Source organism: Trichoderma harzianum, assembly GCF_003025095.1.
Source record: "Trichoderma harzianum CBS 226.95 unplaced genomic scaffold M431scaffold_4, whole genome shotgun sequence".
In the NCBI taxonomy this organism is placed as follows: domain Eukaryota; kingdom Fungi; phylum Ascomycota; class Sordariomycetes; order Hypocreales; family Hypocreaceae; genus Trichoderma; species Trichoderma harzianum.
Window position 1 is genome coordinate 2,065,174 of NW_020209252.1, and position 17,543 is coordinate 2,082,716.

The 17,543-nt window shown below is 49.9% G+C and overlaps 6 protein-coding genes across 6 annotated transcripts; 2 read left to right on the top strand and 4 right to left on the bottom strand.

The window, feature by feature from the left end:
• Positions 1–31: 31 nt before the first annotated feature.
• Positions 32–1,215, top strand: M431DRAFT_480563 (hypothetical protein; the record flags this gene model as incomplete). The annotated part of the gene is made up of 2 exons (XM_024915883.1): positions 32–157; positions 214–1,215. 2 exons carry the CDS (start codon positions 32–34, stop codon positions 1,213–1,215), a joined length of 1,128 nt encoding a protein of 375 aa, XP_024776618.1.
• Positions 1,216–1,407: 192 nt separating this feature from the next.
• M431DRAFT_493411 (hypothetical protein) lies at positions 1,408–2,967 on the bottom strand (the record flags this gene model as incomplete). The annotated part of the gene is made up of 1 exon (XM_024917112.1): positions 1,408–2,967. One exon carries the CDS (start codon positions 2,965–2,967, stop codon positions 1,408–1,410), a length of 1,560 nt encoding a protein of 519 aa, XP_024776619.1.
• A 1,863-nt stretch (positions 2,968–4,830) lies between these two features.
• On the bottom strand, positions 4,831–6,180 carry M431DRAFT_506678 (hypothetical protein). The gene has a single exon (XM_024918841.1). The coding sequence runs from the start codon at positions 5,931–5,933 to the stop codon at positions 5,040–5,042; it is 894 nt and encodes a 297-aa protein (XP_024776620.1). The 5' UTR covers positions 5,934–6,180; the 3' UTR covers positions 4,831–5,039.
• A 5,636-nt stretch (positions 6,181–11,816) lies between these two features.
• Positions 11,817–14,797, top strand: M431DRAFT_493414 (hypothetical protein; the record flags this gene model as incomplete). The annotated part of the gene is made up of 5 exons (XM_024917113.1): positions 11,817–11,919; positions 12,012–12,223; positions 12,286–12,401; positions 12,458–13,385; positions 13,442–14,797. 5 exons carry the CDS (start codon positions 11,817–11,819, stop codon positions 14,795–14,797), a joined length of 2,715 nt encoding a protein of 904 aa, XP_024776621.1.
• Positions 14,798–15,073: 276 nt separating this feature from the next.
• On the bottom strand, positions 15,074–16,498 carry M431DRAFT_139669 (hypothetical protein). The gene is made up of 2 exons (XM_024912597.1): positions 15,432–16,498; positions 15,074–15,370 (listed from the first exon to the last, which is right to left on the bottom strand). Exons 1-2 carry the CDS (start codon positions 16,061–16,063, stop codon positions 15,319–15,321), a joined length of 684 nt encoding a protein of 227 aa, XP_024776622.1. The 5' UTR covers positions 16,064–16,498; the 3' UTR covers positions 15,074–15,318.
• A 553-nt stretch (positions 16,499–17,051) lies between these two features.
• On the bottom strand, positions 17,052–17,464 carry M431DRAFT_493416 (hypothetical protein; the record flags this gene model as incomplete). The annotated part of the gene is made up of 3 exons (XM_024917114.1): positions 17,052–17,099; positions 17,157–17,248; positions 17,326–17,464. The coding sequence occupies 3 exons, from the start codon at positions 17,462–17,464 to the stop codon at positions 17,052–17,054; spliced, it is 279 nt and encodes a 92-aa protein (XP_024776623.1).
• Positions 17,465–17,543: the final 79 nt, after the last annotated feature.

The window sequence follows — 17,543 nt, forward strand, 5'->3', positions numbered from 1 at the left end:
ACCAACAAGCATAAAACAAACAAAGAACCAAATGACAATGCGCCCTTCACTCAAATGTGCCCTCGTCTGGGGCGCTGTCGCCTGCATTGCCACGGCAAACCCCGTCTCGCGACAACTTCTCGTGAGGCCCGACTCTAAGCTCAATGACACAGCACCGGTACGTTCTTCGCCAAAAAGACTGCGTAAAAACATGAACTAATCTTTTCATCAAAGACGACTTCTACAGGCTACCCTTCAGATACATATATAACGATGACCAAGCATTTGACCTTGGTCATTAAGAATACCCCCGTTGACTGCGCTCACGGCCCGAGTCCGACACCGTTCGCGTTACCGTCTTGCGATTTCGAGAATGGTACTTCGCCGATGACAACTACTCGGTATTATTGTGGTGGTGAGGGGTTTCCTCCTTGGGAACGCGATCCTGACGAAATGGAAGATGACGTTGACTATGATGCCGATGAGGAGGATTTTGATGAAAACGATGAGGATGAAGATACGGATGAAGATGAAGATGAGGATATGGAGGATGAGGAAGATGACGACTACCTCAGTGATTATGCCGAACCTGGATTCTTCGCACCTGAACATTTCGACCGCATGAATATGGACTGCACAACTCAACGCATGCTGGGCCCCCCCGTGCTCAACTTTGAGCGCACCACCACCGTCTACACCACCACCTCGACCGTCTCCCAGCTCGTCAACTGCGGCCGGTGCACCGCGGTCACAACAGTCCCTTATTTCTCCCCGGGTTACCCACCCCAATTCCCCAACTATACCACGACCGTCACGGCCATCCAGCCCACCACGACGACGCTGCTCAACTGCGAACCTCAACCCACGCAGGACGGTGTATATGCCGAGAGAGAAATTGTTAGAGTTGGCGGCATCCCTGTTCCTGTGCGGACACACCTCACCAAGGTTGACCATTGGCCCCCGCTCGTTACTACGTACACGGATTTCCCCAGGGGCCGTGACGAGGTGGAGTGTGCCATGTACTATAACCTCTTCCCGTCGCGTCTGGGCAGCGTTCGAAAGATTTATACTGCGACGAAGACGACGACGGCGCACAAGGATTGTGGTGTTTGTGCACTGGTCTGGGGCACGGCTGCGTATCCCTTCGAGGTTGGACCGTTGCCGACAACGAAGACTAAGAAGGGGAAGACGACGATCACGGCCATGGCGTGCAGAACCCCGAAAGGGGGTCGATAAGGGAATTTCTTTGTGGGATAATAGTTTGATGGTGCGTTGAGTTTGGCTGGCGCATGATCTGGTTCGTGATATTTACTGATTTGATGGTTTTGAGAGTGAATCATGTCTTCCTTGTTTTACAGGAAGATATCATGGTAACAGTTATGTTTGGTATGTAGTTAGTTGAATATAGTCGAATATAATTAATCCATTTCATCTCTGTCTCTTTGGTTTGTTCTCATCCAGACCATTCTCTGCCCGTAATGCTGGCGGTGGTGTGGCGCTCTTGGCCAGTAAATTCCTCGTAACATCGATACGCCAGATAATCGGGCCACGCTCCTCATCATGGCGTCTGTTAGTTTCAACCCATGTGCGAATCTGACCGCGTACTTCTTTATTCGACGTGATTGTGACATTTCCCGTCGCCCAGCCATACATGTAGATACTCAGCTTGGAGCTCTTGAATGCACCGCACTTAGCAACGTCGAGAGCAACCATGGGGAGTCGTCCTTCAGCTACCGCCTGGTTGACAGTAGATATGGTCCACGTCTCATTGAGTATTTTGATGGGAATTTGCACATTGTCGGGAAGAGGATGGACAGATAGCTCTTGGAAACGTCTGCGAATGTCCTCGACCGGCATATCCCGCGTGGTATCATCAAAGGGGACTAAGAGCTTTCCACGCTCCCTTTCGGTGGGTGTGCCGACTGTGCGGAGGACTTCGTGGAAGTGCTCTGCGGCTTCTTGCGTGCAGACAAGGGTGCGGCTTTGTAGGATTGGATATAGGGCGCGCACCATGACGCCGCCGTGTTTTCGCTCTTCTTCGATTTGCAGCCGCGTTGTCTGGGCTTGCCATGGCTGAGGCTCGAGTTGGAGGTGGGTGATGTCGGAGATGAGATCGATGAGGATAGTGTGATCCATGTTAAGGGTATCCGTTAGACCATCAAATTCGTCTCCTATGAGATTCCTTATGGCATCCTGGATGGGCGGAGGTTGTGTTTGCATGAACACGCTGCTAGAGTCCTCCACAACGATGTCAACTAGAGGATCGAGACGGCATATCTGATCTAATAGTATATCGATATCCTCGTTTTCTCCTCTCATGAGGTTAGGAAAAACGATGCGTAGTCGGGGGATACGATACTCGTGCCGATTCATTTTGGCCGCAGCAACGAGCCGCCTTATTTGTTTGGCAAGAGGCGTGTCCTCCCATTCTTCCGGGTCGACAATATCTCCCAGTTCATGGTCACCCCATCCCCAGCCGCAGTCGGTCATCTGTCGAGCCAACCTGTCCGCTTGAAGCCATCGAATGTCGAGCCATTCGCTTCCTCCTTCGACCACGTCCACTTCCACTTTAGCCTGTTCTTTGAGAGTTCGATTCAGCTGCTGCTTCTCCCTACCATTACCAACGATTTGAGAGGTTTGTTTCTTCCGGTCTTCTTTGGCTGACCCCTGAAACGTCTGATCGATGACGAGAAAGGTATGACACCGCTTGAGAATCTCCCAGTGGACCGCCCCATGCTGTACAATTGTAGCACTAGCCACCAGCTTTCTGTTTAATAGACCCAGTCCGATCTCATCCTGCTCGCCGTCGACGAGTTCGGATTCCACTCGTTTCAGGATATCATGTTCTTTGCTTATCTTACGGATAAAAGCAGGCAGACCGGTCACACGCGAGTTTTTCACCTTTGATTCGATGGTCTTGAGAAAGCTTTCAATCTCGGGAATGTATGAGTCACACGCAAGGATATTCTTATGAGTCTCTTGCAGCATCAACTGCTTTGTGGCGGCAACATCATCTTGACTGCCTGAAAGGAAGTGAGGCTCTGGCTCCTCGGCAGTTACTGAGCCCATGATGGTTGTGTTGAGGAAAAGAAGAGGCAATAGTGATTGCCCAGTCTTGAGTATTTCATGACCTATCTCTTGCCATTTCGTTGATTTTACAGCCTAAAAAAATGCACAGTCTTGCAGCATGAAGCTTTCGTGAGAATCTTGTGGATGCCTAATTCATACTGTGTGGCGGATCATACTTCTACCGCCTCCGAAGCTTTTTCATGTCCAAAGTCACAAACAAGCCAAAAGATGAATTATTTGATAAAAAGGTTTCTATTATGGAGTAGTTAACTGATTTTTATCAGTAGATGCGAAACCATACTGAATGTATGGAATTGTAAAATAGCCAAATTCAGCCAAGATCAGGTTCATGTACACTGGCTGTGTTGGTGTATAATTCAGGAACAAGTCCGGCCTCGGTGAGTGCTCGGTTTGTCTAGGTTAGGTCCAGACCACACTAGCAAAAGACGCCATCACGGCCCTTTAAGGCATTGGATCCTTCATCGTCTAGGTGGTTACATTCACTCTCCCGAATATCACATGCTTTGACACACATACCAGCATTTGGATGAATACAATGATTCACAGAGTGCTTCATAATTTCATAAATATTAATGAGATAGATGTAGAATTCATAAACATTTATGAAATACATGTGGAACCCGATCACCCAGCAGACTTTTTCCTCTGCAGCATTGTACCCAATCTTCCATCCACCTCCAAACAATATCCAACCACTTACATGAATCCTCACCCCATCCATCAAGCTAGCTTCACGTCCATCCTTTTCGCCACTGCTCGGCAATCGTTCTCCATGAGAGTCCCAGAAAATAATGCCTCGTCTCCATACACTCCCCACCATCACAGACAGGAACCAAGGAGAAAAAAAAAGTTCGTTCCTTGCATATCGGCCGTAACCCGAACGTCCATCTATCCTCCTCTAAGCTAATAACATGACTACAAAATCAAGTCCATCGCCCACTAGCATGAACTGACAAGCCAACCACAATCCATTTTCCACGTGGCGGACAGGACAAAATCCACCCTGTTGCCTTGCTTGTGCCAACTCATCAATGACTCGAGCCGGTGTCCGATCAATCCGCTGCAACCCGCCTCTTTTCTTGTTTTATGTGTGTGTACGTGTGCCTGATTACGTGTGACATGCAAGATGCAGTGTACCTTGACCACTCGGATCATCATCCACAACACACATCCATGCATGACAACGAAACAAGGTCCGAAGGGAATAAAAAGAGGGGAAAATACACTTTCTCGTAAGAAGGGAATTCCAATATCCGGTGCAATCGGAAGCATTGGATGAAAAAAACTTGTAACCTGCATTAGTTAACGACCGGATACATGCACCAATGGGCCAAATCGGCGACCATTCCGCCAGTAACAAAGGGACCCATGATGATGGAGAATGACTGGAGGTAGACAAGAGAGAAAAAAAAAAAAACTCATACTGATGTAGTTCCCATTGTCAGAATAGAAAAGTTCCAGACAGCTTTAGAACACAGACTAAGTGTTGAATAGTAGACCGAACCATTGGGAATACGTTTGGCTCGGCTCGGCGAGAATGGGCTACGGAAAGGATAACGCCATGGCGTATTTCGTGCCAACTACTCACAGACGAGGACAAGAGGTTTGGATGGGGTTTTGAAAGTGGGATGGTGTAACGCCATACAACAGCTTTTACCATGTTTCAAAGAAAGTTAGAGTTAAGCTCAGGCAACCACAGACGTCAAGAGGCAAATTCGTATCATAAGAGCAAATAAACATTTCAATTATATATATAAGAGAACCGTAATATATATATAAAAACGGATTCAAAGTAACTTGCGTGGACGTCCATAGCCTCGATGGACATCGGGGGAACCCGTAAAAGCCACACGCCAAACACCGTAGATATTCTCCACGTAAGAATTCTTAAAGCCGAAACACATGTATCAAATCCCAAAAGCCAGCCCAACATATTTTCTCTATGCCCCTCTGCGTCATCAGTCGGTACTTTATCCTGAGAAGTTGACGGTAACCTCAACGGAGGTCTTGCCGGGCTTGATGTTGAGACCCAGGCCATCGAGAGCCTCGGTGCCGCCAACGAAGGCGTTGTCACCCCTGCCGCCGGGCCAGATGGTAGAGCAAGTGCCGGCGTAGTCGCCGGTACCGCAGACCTTGAGGCCGGGAATGGTCAGCTTGTTAGCAGCGGCAACGATGGAAGAGGCGTCGAAACCGGACCAGCCACCGTTGGAGAGGTTGCCAACATCACCCTCGACCCAGGTAGAGGCGAATTGGCCGATGTTGGTCAGCTCAGGGCCACCAGGGCCGCAGGCACAGCCGAACTGAGAGTTGGAGTCGACAGCGAGGACCTGCTTGCCACCGGCGGGGAGGTCGAATGTCAGAGCCTCGTGGCCGTTGAAGAAACCGTCAATCTGACCATCGGCTCCGATCTTGTTCCAGCACTTGCACGAAGAGTCGGCGCCAGCGTTGTTGAAAACCACAGTGTACTGGTACTGGTCGAGGAGGTTGCTCTTAACAGGCATCAGGTTGCATCCGTAAGCGCCGTCGGCGCCGACATTGCCCTTGTAAGCGATCTCAGCAGCGGTAGCACGCTTGCTGTTACCATGGCAGAAGGGAGTGTAGGTGGAAGGGCCAGAGCCGACACCAGCAGCAGAGCTGGCAGCCTTCTGAGCAGGAGGAGCGGCAGCAGAAGGCGAAGGAGTAGGAACAGCAGCAGGCGAAGGAGTGGGAGTGGCGGCGGGAGGGCTGGGCTCAACAGGCTTGTTGGCAATGACAAAGTCGCCGCGGGCCTCGAGAGAGTCGTGGGCGCGCTTGTGAGCGTGGCCGCTGGGGTGAGCAGAGGCGCCGATGGCGGCGAGGAAGATGGAAGCGGTGGAGAACTTCATGTTGGCGATGTTTATAAAAGATGCTGTCTAGGTTGTATATCCAAAGGAGCGAGCGATCGTCTTAGTATTTCCAGAATACCGCGAGGAGGTTGTTGCTGGAGGAGGCCGAAGGAGCGAGGCGACTAGATGCGCGGGCGAGATGCCGTTGTTTGTAGGGTTGCGAAAAGAAGGTGGTTGGCAACGCACGCGATGTCTTTGTCTTTAAGGAATGACTTTGAAGGCCTGGTGTAGACGGTGAGGAGGAGGAGAGAGGAAAGAAAGGGAGCGGGAGGGAAGCGGGAGTTATTAAGGCCCCAGCATGCCAGTCCAGGCACAGGGGACGAACATTGTGTGGACTTGGGGCCCTGGAGCAGGGGGGAAGAGCACGATGCAGACTTCTGCAAGCGAACCGTGCTTCGGGGCTCCTTAGTGGGTGGCAACGCCCTGTGCTGGGCTCCATGGCTCGTAAAAGCTGCCCGTCTGCCCCTAAAGATGTGTGGACTCAATGCTCCCCCCATGAAACCTGGCTAGGAGAGCTAGGAGACCCCTGTCACGAAGCTAGCCACAGCAGTCCAGGAACCACCAGGTACCCGCTGCCTGTCATTGGCCCAGGTGGGCGTGGAGCCCGAATTGGGGTTCAATGTTTGGAGCTGTCTGGTTCAATTTGTCGCGTCAGCCCACATGCACAAACCTCGGGCCAGTTCTGCAACCGGAGCTGAAGATGGAGAATTTCAGTCGTGGAAACTTTGTGGTTTGTTCAAAGCTTGTTCTTTCTTGCTGACACGATAAGCCATGTGCTGCACAAATCAGAGTTTTCTTTGACAAGTTGATGATGCATCAATGACAGAATCTTGAACAGCCAGAACACAGATACCCAGCCGTGTTCACGCACGCAATCAATCATTCAGTCCTCTTTGTGGGCGATCCACGCGTGATCCACGCATGGGTTGACGTCCACCATGTCAAACGCTCTCGTACCAATTTCAACAAAGATACCGCGGAGAACAGCGCCAGACATGGGCCATCGCAAGTACCCGGACATCCACGTGTACTTGTTGATTCAATGCATAATCTCCTCCAGAAATCGAATCAATCAATCATTCACCCATCCTCGTACGGGAACCTGTAAATTCACCTCCTTGTTTCCCCCAATGACGCCTCGCCAAAGCCCGTTCAGCAGCCACTCAGGCTCCAAGCACGAGACAGACACCAGACATCTTTGTTCTCCCAACCTTTCCCTTTCCCTTTCCCCCTCCTTTCTTCCCCTTCGTTCGTCTCCCCCTTCTCCCACCGCCAGCCCATCTCGCTGGCCGCAAATGAACAAGCAGTCCGTCGCCAACGCCTTCTGGAATGAGGAATAGATTTTCTTTTCCACCGCAGCCCTGTAGCCGACGAGTGGAAGGGGAAATGAGACGCCCCTGGGAGGTAATTTCGTGCGAAATCGGGGCTTTGCTGCATCGGGTTACCGGCTCGTGAAGCCAAGCCCAACGGCTAAAACAACCTGGTCACGGGCGGTAAAGGCCGGCAGTTTTGTTGTCCACTTGTTCCAAGGTGCAAGGTTAATGTTCTCTCGCTGCAAGATTACCTAATGGAAGTCGTCTCATTGTGACGAGAAGCTGTCACGGAATACGAGGGCATGTCTTGGAATCTTTCCAGTTTGTCGCCAAATTGCACGTCCAATTTCGCCCGTTCGGCTGTCGTATTTGAGCCCTGTAGCATCCAATGGCTCCGTGCTTGCGTACTGTAGCATGCGCTATGGAGAACAAAGCAACTTGAGCTGCATTAATGATTTGTCTCCTCAGTTTTCACTCTTCCAATGGCTACAGTAGCTGCAAACTCAAACAATGCCAAGTGCCATGCAGGGCGCTTCTATGGGAGCAATATCGTACTCCAGCCCCCCTTGGTTCACCGCATCGCATGCGCCAATATCAGAGCAACTACGCCAAAATAGTATTCCATTCCAATCGCCCTTCTCGCGCGCGCCACAGACACGTCAGTGTCAATACTCTCTCAACTGCATGCATAACTACAAATAGCATTGACTTTATCCACAAAGCAACACCTCCAATATCGATCCATCTGCTGCATGTACCCGTTCTACATACATACAAGTATCGCATTCCCACACGGACCATTGCAGCAATACCCACCGCTACTACGTGTGCTATTCTTATCCCCGTCTCCTCATCTTCCCTGTTTTGTTTTCTCCTATGAACCTCGTCAACACGGGCACCGCCCCTTGGGATCCATCATATTCTCCGTGCGAGTGCATATCCCGCCTTTCCGGCTCTCCACATCCCCAGCCGCAGCTTCGGATCCGCGTCAGCTCCTCACCTTACCTCAACCCCCTCTCTCGGCATTCTCCTAAAAGACCCAACATTCGACGGCCCATACGCTCCGAACCCCCTATGGAAGCCTTCTATCCTTGGAATACTAATCTAAAGAACTCAACATCCGACGAGCACTGCCACTGCATACGTGTGCAATGGTTTGGACGTTTTATATTATGCCCGTAGCCGTGAATAATATCTGTATGAACACAATCACACATCTCGTAGTAAATCCACGCACTGTATGTGCTACTAAGGTACCTACATATGCATGAACAACTCAGCATCGTTCGATTCTTGCTCCCCTGTTTTGTGGCTGAGGAACCATGTGGTGTCCGTTTCGAGGAATGCAGAATGCCAACCTCTCTAGCCACGTAGAAAATTCCTGTGGTCACCACTTCACCACTCTCTAGCCAATGTTTCAGTTCCACGCGATAGGCATGTTGCGTAATCGTCATCGAGCTGTACTCCGTACCTTCTTTTTGCTTAATGCCCTACTAGATCTGAAAGCCCCCGGCCTCTCTGGACAAGATCTGAAACAGCTCGCAATATGAGCATCTAGGGTATGCGCCGTCAAAGACGAGCATCACACATACATTCTTCTCAGCTCTGTCTAGAAAAACGATTATATCCAGTCTCTGGAGATAAGCTATACTGATGTAAATAATATGATGGAATACTATTTTCTCAAATAATTAACGTTAGCAACCTCTCCTCGTAGGAGCTCCTGTGTAAATAAGCCTGCGCCTAACTCCCATTTATTCCAACGAGGCTACCTTGTGATAAAAAAAAAAAAACTCGCTCAGGGTGTTTCAGATATAGAAGAACACAATTAAACGTCGAAAGACGCTCGTTATTTAAAAAACTTTAAAAGCTCACTGGTATCACCAATGAGCACGATGGCACCCTAGCGTGGGCAGACGTCAAGCATCGTCTGGTCGTGTAGTGGAACGTCGGCAGTTTCTGAGAGGAGCCCAAGACTCGTGAATGGAGCTCCATCGAAGGATGCCGGAGACTATCGACAAGTGCCTCCGCATCAAATAGTTTTCCAGTGTCTGGAGAAACGCGTAACATGACTTGATCGAATATGAGTACCAATGCAATAAGAGTACCAATGCATCTTCCAACAGGGCTCCCGTTCAGATGGCGCAGACAGGACTACCTACCTCTGGTTACTCTTTGCCCCTCTGCTCGTTTAATATTACCTAAACCAGCCGATGCCGCTTTTGTTAGGATCATATCTCATCTCTGCTGCTGAAGGACTAGAAAAATAGGGGAGGACGGTGTTTTTCGCTCTCATTATACCCAGACTGGCGATTTTTGCTAGTCTGCTCACTACTTTGGGCATCTCGTGCTATTATTTCGTTTGGCAGCATGGATACCTACGAGGCTCTGAAGCTGTATGCCACTGATAAGAGTTTCTTCTTCTTCTTCGTCATTAGTGTTGGCGCTTTCCTTGTTCCTAGTGGCATACCATAATGCCAAATGCCCTTCAAAAAGCCGCGGCATCTATACTGCAGCCATCTCCACTAATTTCTTGACAGCCATGCCAGTGAATGACTTCCATTTGATGTAGAAATTCCCTTTTTAACGCCTATATTTCGCCCCGCACTCGAGTAGTTTGCTCCTTTCCGTTGCTACTGACTTTGCTCCTACAGCTTTAGTCATTCCCGAGTATTTGCGCTTCTTTGATGACGAAAGGAGACAAGGCTTTAGGGAGATTCCAATTCTACAAAGGACTTCACATAACAATCTATTATAGTTCTGTCTGTATCGAGGCTTCCCTCGTGCTATATGATATTGAGAGGGTTGCTGTCTATTTCCGTGATTGAGATGAAGAGTACCCGTTGGCAGACTTCATAGATTCGTATATAGCAGAGCAATTGAGGAAAGTTAATGGGTATTTGGCACCTATGGATATACTACATGGGCATATCCACCAAAGGACTCATGAATCACGGTATATCAAAACGATTCCTTCTATTTATGGGGCTGGTTGGAGGCAGATATATTACAGCTCTCATACAATTCCCACCAACCAACATACCTGTAACATCATGCATTGTACTCCTCGTTCTGGCAAAATATCCACATTCCTCGCTCCCACTAATACACAAACATAGGTACTAGGTAGAGTATGTATGAAATGTATTTCAAGAGGATCCAGACTTTTCGAGGGGTGCCTCATGCCTATTAGGACGCAAGCGAAATATACGCTGAATCTACTGCATCTAGGCTACGCTGCAGATAGCTGCTTCTGATAAGCACCTGCAGGATCGATGCCGTCAAGATAAACGAGACTGTAGATATGGATACATGTATGTACTAGGTATCTTGACCCTAGCACCCACAAGCGAATCACAAAGAGAGGCGGCATCAACATTCTCATTTCTCTGTATTTCCACGACATGATACAATGGATATTTCCACGTTGGACCCGTCCGCACATGCAGTTACTCCATGTATGTACAACAAAAGGCGGCTTCGGGATGCATGCAATTTTGCATCGCATCCAATCAATCTGGCCGTTATCTTTCCTTGCTTTGTCCAGTCGCAAAGGCCATGTGGTCTGCCCGATCTGTCTCATAGGCTGTGCCTCGCTGGGACACTCCGTAAAATTCTGCAACTCATGTACGTGTATGCATGTCTTGGCTCTCGCCATCCATACATTGAGAGCTTGCATTCCACGCATGTGCTTTATTTAGCTGGGCGTATTGAAGAAGAGGCTTTCTGTCCGGATCCGATGTTGCATGAGGAAATATCCGATACATGTAGAGAGCCGCACGGCATTGGATGCCTTCCACCAGCATCTGCTTTACGGCCCAAGGTCGGGTATCAATCCATGCAGCGATGCGACATTTTAATCACCGGGCAGCGGCCAGAATGCCAATTGAGGCTCGAGATTTCTTCAATCACTTCATTACGGCCCAACAATAGCCCGAGATGACCTCAAGCACCCGTCCTCGTATCGACTTGGGTACACGGGAGCTACGAGCTTCCAGCGGCCGAGTCAGCTGCATCTTTGCGTCTTCAGCTGGTCGCGCCGATTCAATAAAAGCACCGAAGAAGCGCTAACGGCTCGAGCAAAGTCGCTGCTAAGCTGCTACGGGAAAGGCAGCTGGCCGTCATGTTGCGTCATGCGGGGTGCTAGTGCTGGAAGCTGTAGCTCCCTAACTCCGATAACGTCTGATCAGGCCGTGACAGCTACCTTATCAGCTAATGCACGACCTGTCCATGGCAGGAAGCTTAAGCACGGGTAGACGCTGTTCCTTGGCTAAGGCATCCATGACCAGCTGTGCCAGGAAAAAGTGACCCGATGGTATTAGTAGGGCATTTGACTGCGTTGGAACTTCAACTTCAACCTTTCATGCAGCTGGCTAGTTTCCCTGCCCGGCAGCTCTCCCTTTCGGCGTCACGCGATTTTGTCGCAGACTATCCATCACTAGCCATCATCCCTGGCTTCTTTGGGATTTTTTCCTGCTTATAGGTCCATTGACCGTGGACGCGAGGCTTTTGGGCCTGCTACGCTTGTTGCACCCGCTGTTTTCTCACCGTCTCGAAAGTCGCCGCCGTCATGCCTCGATCTAACCGCTGGCGCAACATTGATCGCCTGCTTGGCTTCGATAGACATGGCCATCACTCTCGCCGCCAATGGGTTCATGAAGAAGAGCGTGCCTGTAAGTCGTGACACATTCAATTGTCCCCGAATCCTCGCCACGTGCCTCTGGAGGCCGTCATGCTAACAGAGGGCTTCGCACCCCGGCTTCAGTGCTCCCACAGCTGCGTAATGAGGAGATAGACTCTGCCATTCCACCCGCCGACGTTACCAAAGTATGCCTCCGACTACGACACCTAGTCCAAGAGTGCGTACCATGTGAAATGGAAGAGAGCCGAATCACGGCGCCCCATAGCCGCATTATTACGCCCAACGTGATCCAAGCTGCCAAGGAAGCAGGCGGTCAAGAGTACAAGGGTTGTGTGGTACGTGACGGCTGAATATATGCCGGCTACTATTGGGATGACTGTTCGCTAACAGCACCTAGGTCTACGCTTTACTCGTCAATCAGAAATGGTTTAATCATGAAGCAAATGTTGAGCTCTGGGATGCTGGTCTGCACAATCTGCGATCCGAAGCTTGTGGTGTTATAGCCAAGGCCCTGTACGTAGCCCAATTGCAAATGGCTCATTGATATATACTGACTATGGGACTACTAGTATCGAGGAAGAGGAAGACACGGCGTATCTACTGCACTCGGTGCTCCTGCGTCGATACTCGTATATTGCAAACGGCATCCCGACGCCTCCTGTCAATGTCATCGAAAAAGCTGTCGATTTGCATGCGGTTCGAGTCATTGGCTCGTCAGGATACCAAAAATGCATCAGCTATCTCTGGCGTGGCTGGCTCGTGCAGGACGAGAACGACCCATCTTTCTTTGTCGACTATAATGACAAGGACAATCCGAATTTCCTGGTTCATATGGATCCAGATCGGATGCGAACCCCTAGAAACCAAAACATTGCCCAGCTGTTATTTTCCCTTATCTATCTTGCCCTCTTCACCATTGCCATCAACTCAGTCAACGCCAGTGGCGTCATCGACATTGCCGAAGGAGCCCTCTATTTCTTTACACTCGGATACATTTGCGATGAGCTGCTCAAGGTCTACAAGGCTGGATATCAGATCTTGGGCTTTTGGAACGCTTTCAACGCCATCTTGTACGCGTTTTTGACGGCATCGTTTATATTCCGCATTGTTGGCCTGACTTTTGCGGAACATACAGATGGACGTACCCATTACAGCACGCTAGGATACAACATCCTGGCCTTTACCGCTCCGTTGTTTTGGTGTCGTCTCTTGCTCTACTTGGATAGCTTCAGGTTCTTTGGCGCCATGCTTGTCGTTCTCAAAGTCATGATGAAGGAATCCGTGATATTCTTTGCCCTGCTCATTTTCATTATCATTGGTTTCCTCCAAGCCTTCATCGGTCTTGACCTCACTGATGACAACGTTGCCGACGACGTGTGGTTCATCATCGAGTCTATGACAAGGGCTATCCTCGGAAGCCCAGAGTTTGATGGGTTCGATGGATTTGGGCCACCTTGGGGCGCGATCCTGTATTACTGCTTTACATTTATTGTCATGGTATGTCTTGAGTGTCAATTGTGTGAGAGTAAATTGAAGCTAATGAATGGTGTCAGGTTATCCTCCTCAACATCCTCATTGCCCTGTACAACTCTGCCTACGAGGATATCTATGATAACGCGGACGATGAATATTTGGCGCTGTTCAGCCAGAAGACGATGCAGTTCATTCGCGCACCAGATGAGAACGTCTATATTGCTCCACTCAATTTGATCGAGATTGCCATCTCAGCTCTCTTTGAGTGGTGGATGCCTAAGAAGTCGTACGAGTTCATCAATGACTGTGTCATGGGCCTTTTCTACTCACCGCTTCTTTTGATCACGGCAATCTTCGAGACTCGCACGGCGCATGCTATTCGTCGTAACCGAGCTCGTGGAGAGGCAGATGACGATATCATTGAAGAATGGGAACAGCTCGCACAGGACATTGACTTTGGTGCTGAAGGATGGGCCAAGACCTGTGAGGCTGTCAAGCCAAATATGGATGATGACCCGGCCGTTGTTGAGATTAAGAAGCTGCGCGCTGAGCTTGCTGGATTGAAGTCTATGCTGGCTGACCTTGGCGACCATGTCCACTTTCCGACGAGCCAAGATACCAAGATTGGGGACGGCAGCGCCTATGAATTCAAGCCATCTTCGGAAACAACCCACGAGGAAACGGATCATGCCCTGAGCACCGGCAAAGACGTGGCACACGACGCAGCAAGCTCATCGGGCAAAGCGCCGGCGGGGAGCAGCTTCGAAGAGCTAATTGACCTGGTTGATGATTCTGCTAAGCCGTCCAAGGATTCTGAAGAGACTGCCAAACCAGCTGAAGAGGAGACCGAGCCAGCGGAAGAATCTACGCGTCCTTCCGAAGCCGTACCAGAACCAGAGAGTGAAGATCCATCATCTAAGGCACCCGAAGTTACACCATACAAGGCAACTGAAGACCCATCATCTAAGGCACCTGAAGACACCGTATCCAAGGCACCCGAAGACGCACCGTTCAAGCCATCGGAAGAAGCAGCTCTCGATTCCTCTGAAGATGCTCCGACCAAGACACACGAGGCCCCTGAAGACGTGCCTTTCAAGGCTCCTGAAGGTGCCCCTCTCGAGGCCCCCGAGTACGTTCCGTTCATTGCCCCCGAAGACCTGCCGTCGGAGGCTGCTGAAGGCGTTCCTCTCGAGACATCTGAGGGCGCTCCACTTGAGACATATGCAGAGGCGGCGGCCAAGGCCCCTGAAGAGGCTGCGCCTGAACGTGTTGAACGTGTCGAATCTGAGGAAGCCGAAGGCGAGGATGCCAGCCCTGAGAGTCCATCTGGCGAAGGCAGGGCAGAGGGCGAACAAGATCCCAAGCCAAAGGCCAAGAGACGAAGAAGAAAGAACAAGAACAAGGGGTCCCAAGCCGGCCCGAGCGGCGGTAGCTAAGCAAACGAGACTTGAGGCGCCAATACTGGGGCACGTAAGCGCGGCAAAGGAGTGAAGATTGTGTGTTTTATCTTTGGTCTAAGGACGGCGTATATACCCCTAATGGTTCTGATTTGATAAAATGCTGCTCAAGCAGGGTGGCGTTTTCTTGTATGTCGTGGACTGAGCTAAGACACGGGGACTTTGGACGAATAGGTGATGCTCAATGTATGAATGACTTTGCTTGTTACGATTTGGGAAATGGTTGCATTTACGTTTTACATAGCATGGAAAATTGAGGGTTACATAATTTATTTCATTTATTTTGACATCTGCAGAAGTTCTCCAACTTGGTGTGCGTGTTGGGTGATTGCATGCATCGCCCACCACCTTGTTGAGCTTGTCTATGCAAGAGTCCGCGATGTGAAACTACCTATTCCTTGTGTGTGTGCAACCAAAGCACATGTTGCTTGTCTCCCTTAACCGTAAACGCCAGCCAATAAAAGCATCCAAATTCTTCGTTTCTTCCCTTTCAAGAATCCTTAGTCGGTACTTGACTGAGGCATCTCACTTTCATCAGGAGGGAAGTAAAGGCTACACAATAGCATTAGCAGTGGTCTTCCAAGGATGAACAAAAGGAATTTAGATATCTTACGGTAACACGGCATCGTACGCGTTCACATCCTTAGCCAGAAAGGTAACAAAGACGACACGCTCAATTTTGCCCTCGTCGTTCCCCCCCTCGAGAAAGTCCCTGACAGCTCTGCAGGCCACATGAGCCGCCGCCTCGCTGGGGTAGCCGTAAACACCAGTGCTGATGCCGCTGAAGGCAACGGTAGCACAGCCGTTCTCGACAGCGACATGGAGGCACCTCTCGTAGCAGCTGGAGAGCAGGGGCTCGCTGGTGGCCTCGTTCTGGTAGATGGGACCGACGGTGTGGATGACGTGCTTGGCGGGCAAGTTATGCCCCCCGGTGATGACGGCGTTACCCGTCTTGCAGCCGTTGGGGTAGCGGGCGATGCACTCTGATACGAGGCCGCGGCCGGCGGCGGAGTGGATGGCGCCGTCGACGCCGCCGCCGCCGTGGAGGGAGTTTTTCGCGGCGTTGACGATGGCGTCGAGGGGGAGGGAGGTGATGTCTGCGCGGAGGAGGGAGATGCGGGTGTTGAGGGAGGCGGAGGGCGGGCGGAGAGCGTAGGTTGCTGGTGGTGGTGAGAGGCGGCCGGTTGCGTAGAGGCGGGAGATGGTGGGGATGTCGGCGACGTTGCGGATGACTTTGGACGACATGGTGGCGATGGGTGGTGATGGTGTTTTTGTTCTTGTGAGAGAGTGGTTGATGTGAGGTGTGAGATTTTGCTGGGGTTCTTGATGGTTAGTGTTTTGGTGTTTTGGATGGCGGATGATGCGTACTTTAAGTACTCGAATATTTTAGGCTCAGCAATCTTGAACCCTACTAATGTTGCCAAATAGGGTTCACTCTTTGCTTTGTTGCTTCTTTTTGTCGAGTTCACAGAGAGGGGAGAGGGGAGTGTTTGAGTCGTTCGGATGTGATGCGGGTGAGATGAAGTAAAGAACAATGAGAGAACGAATATTCATGCGAACATAAAGTTTGCAGGCACGTGTTGTGGGTGTGGCGTATCGATACCCTGATAGACTTCAACGCATGTACCTATTAATATTCCTTCTAATGTTCCCTTTTGTTCAGACAATGGTTAATTTGTCGACAATCAATCAATGGCTTAGACCTGCATGAAATGAGTGTAAATTGCTTTGATCCCCTCATTAAGCCGATCGATGCGGAATTGCTGCGCCATCCCCGCAGTGAGCCTTATTGGCCTCATTCTCAGTTCGCCACCATGGCATTTCTTTATTTATTTTCGCACTGAAGGGTTCAATACTAAAGAATCTGGACAAAGCCATAGAATTGTCAATTGGAAAGTCATATAACACTATCTAAAAATAGCCGCACTTGTTGGTGTTGTATGCTCCTTGGATAAGTGGACATTACACAAAGCTGCCATTCTCTGCTTTGTTACCTCACTATTCATGGGCATCCGTTTATTTATAGAGAAACACTCTACAAAGATAGAAAGCGAACTTTCCGTTCAAGATTATTCGAATCGATTTAGGCATATCTGGGTATATGTGATTTGCATCGTTTCAGTGGGATACACAGACAAGCAGCAAGTCTTTGACAACCATATCGTCTCATTTACCTATGCCTGCCCTGAAATCCCAGACTACTAATAGGTTCATGAGATGCATCGCAGCTTCTCTATTTGTCAAGTTTCACGAAGTCGTCGCAACCAATTCCCTCGCCAGTCTACATAGTGACGGGTTAGCATCTATACCATAGAGTTGTGATTCGGTAGAAGCGCACCAGTAGAAGCGTGCAGCATCGAGGGGCCTGTCCGAGCGTTTGGCACGCCTGCTTAAATTCCATGCCGTTCTGGAATTGTTCAACCCCTGGGGCTATAAATCTTGCAATTTAGTAAAGGTATCATATGTCCGAGGAGCCTTGGCCATAGCATAGAGAGATTGGTACTTACGGGTCTCGCAGTCCAGATCGGCGACTTTGAGAACATCAACTGAGCAACACGCTGGTCTATTTCGGTTATTGGTTGGGCAAGGATCAAAAGCAAAAACGCTGACAGCGAGGATGCTTAGGAATAGAAGCTTCATGTTCATTTTCATGGATCCAATTGGTAGAAATATCCAAATATTTTTTCTCATAATGTTGGTTAGTACAGATGAGGGTATGATATAG

What these genes read in the sequence shown, in the direction of transcription:
- M431DRAFT_139669 (XM_024912597.1), bottom strand. Translation starts at nt 16,063, where the DNA reads ATGTCGTCCAAAGTCATCCGCAACGTCGCCGACATCCCCACCATCTCC. An exon ending in GCGTACGATGCCGTGTTACC is followed by an intron (nt 15,371 to 15,431) that starts GTAAGATATCTA and finishes GCTATTGTGTAG; the next exon opens with CCTTTACTTCCCTCCTGATG.
- M431DRAFT_506678 (XM_024918841.1), bottom strand. Translation starts at nt 5,933, where the DNA reads ATGAAGTTCTCCACCGCTTCCATCTTCCTCGCCGCCATCGGCGCCTCT.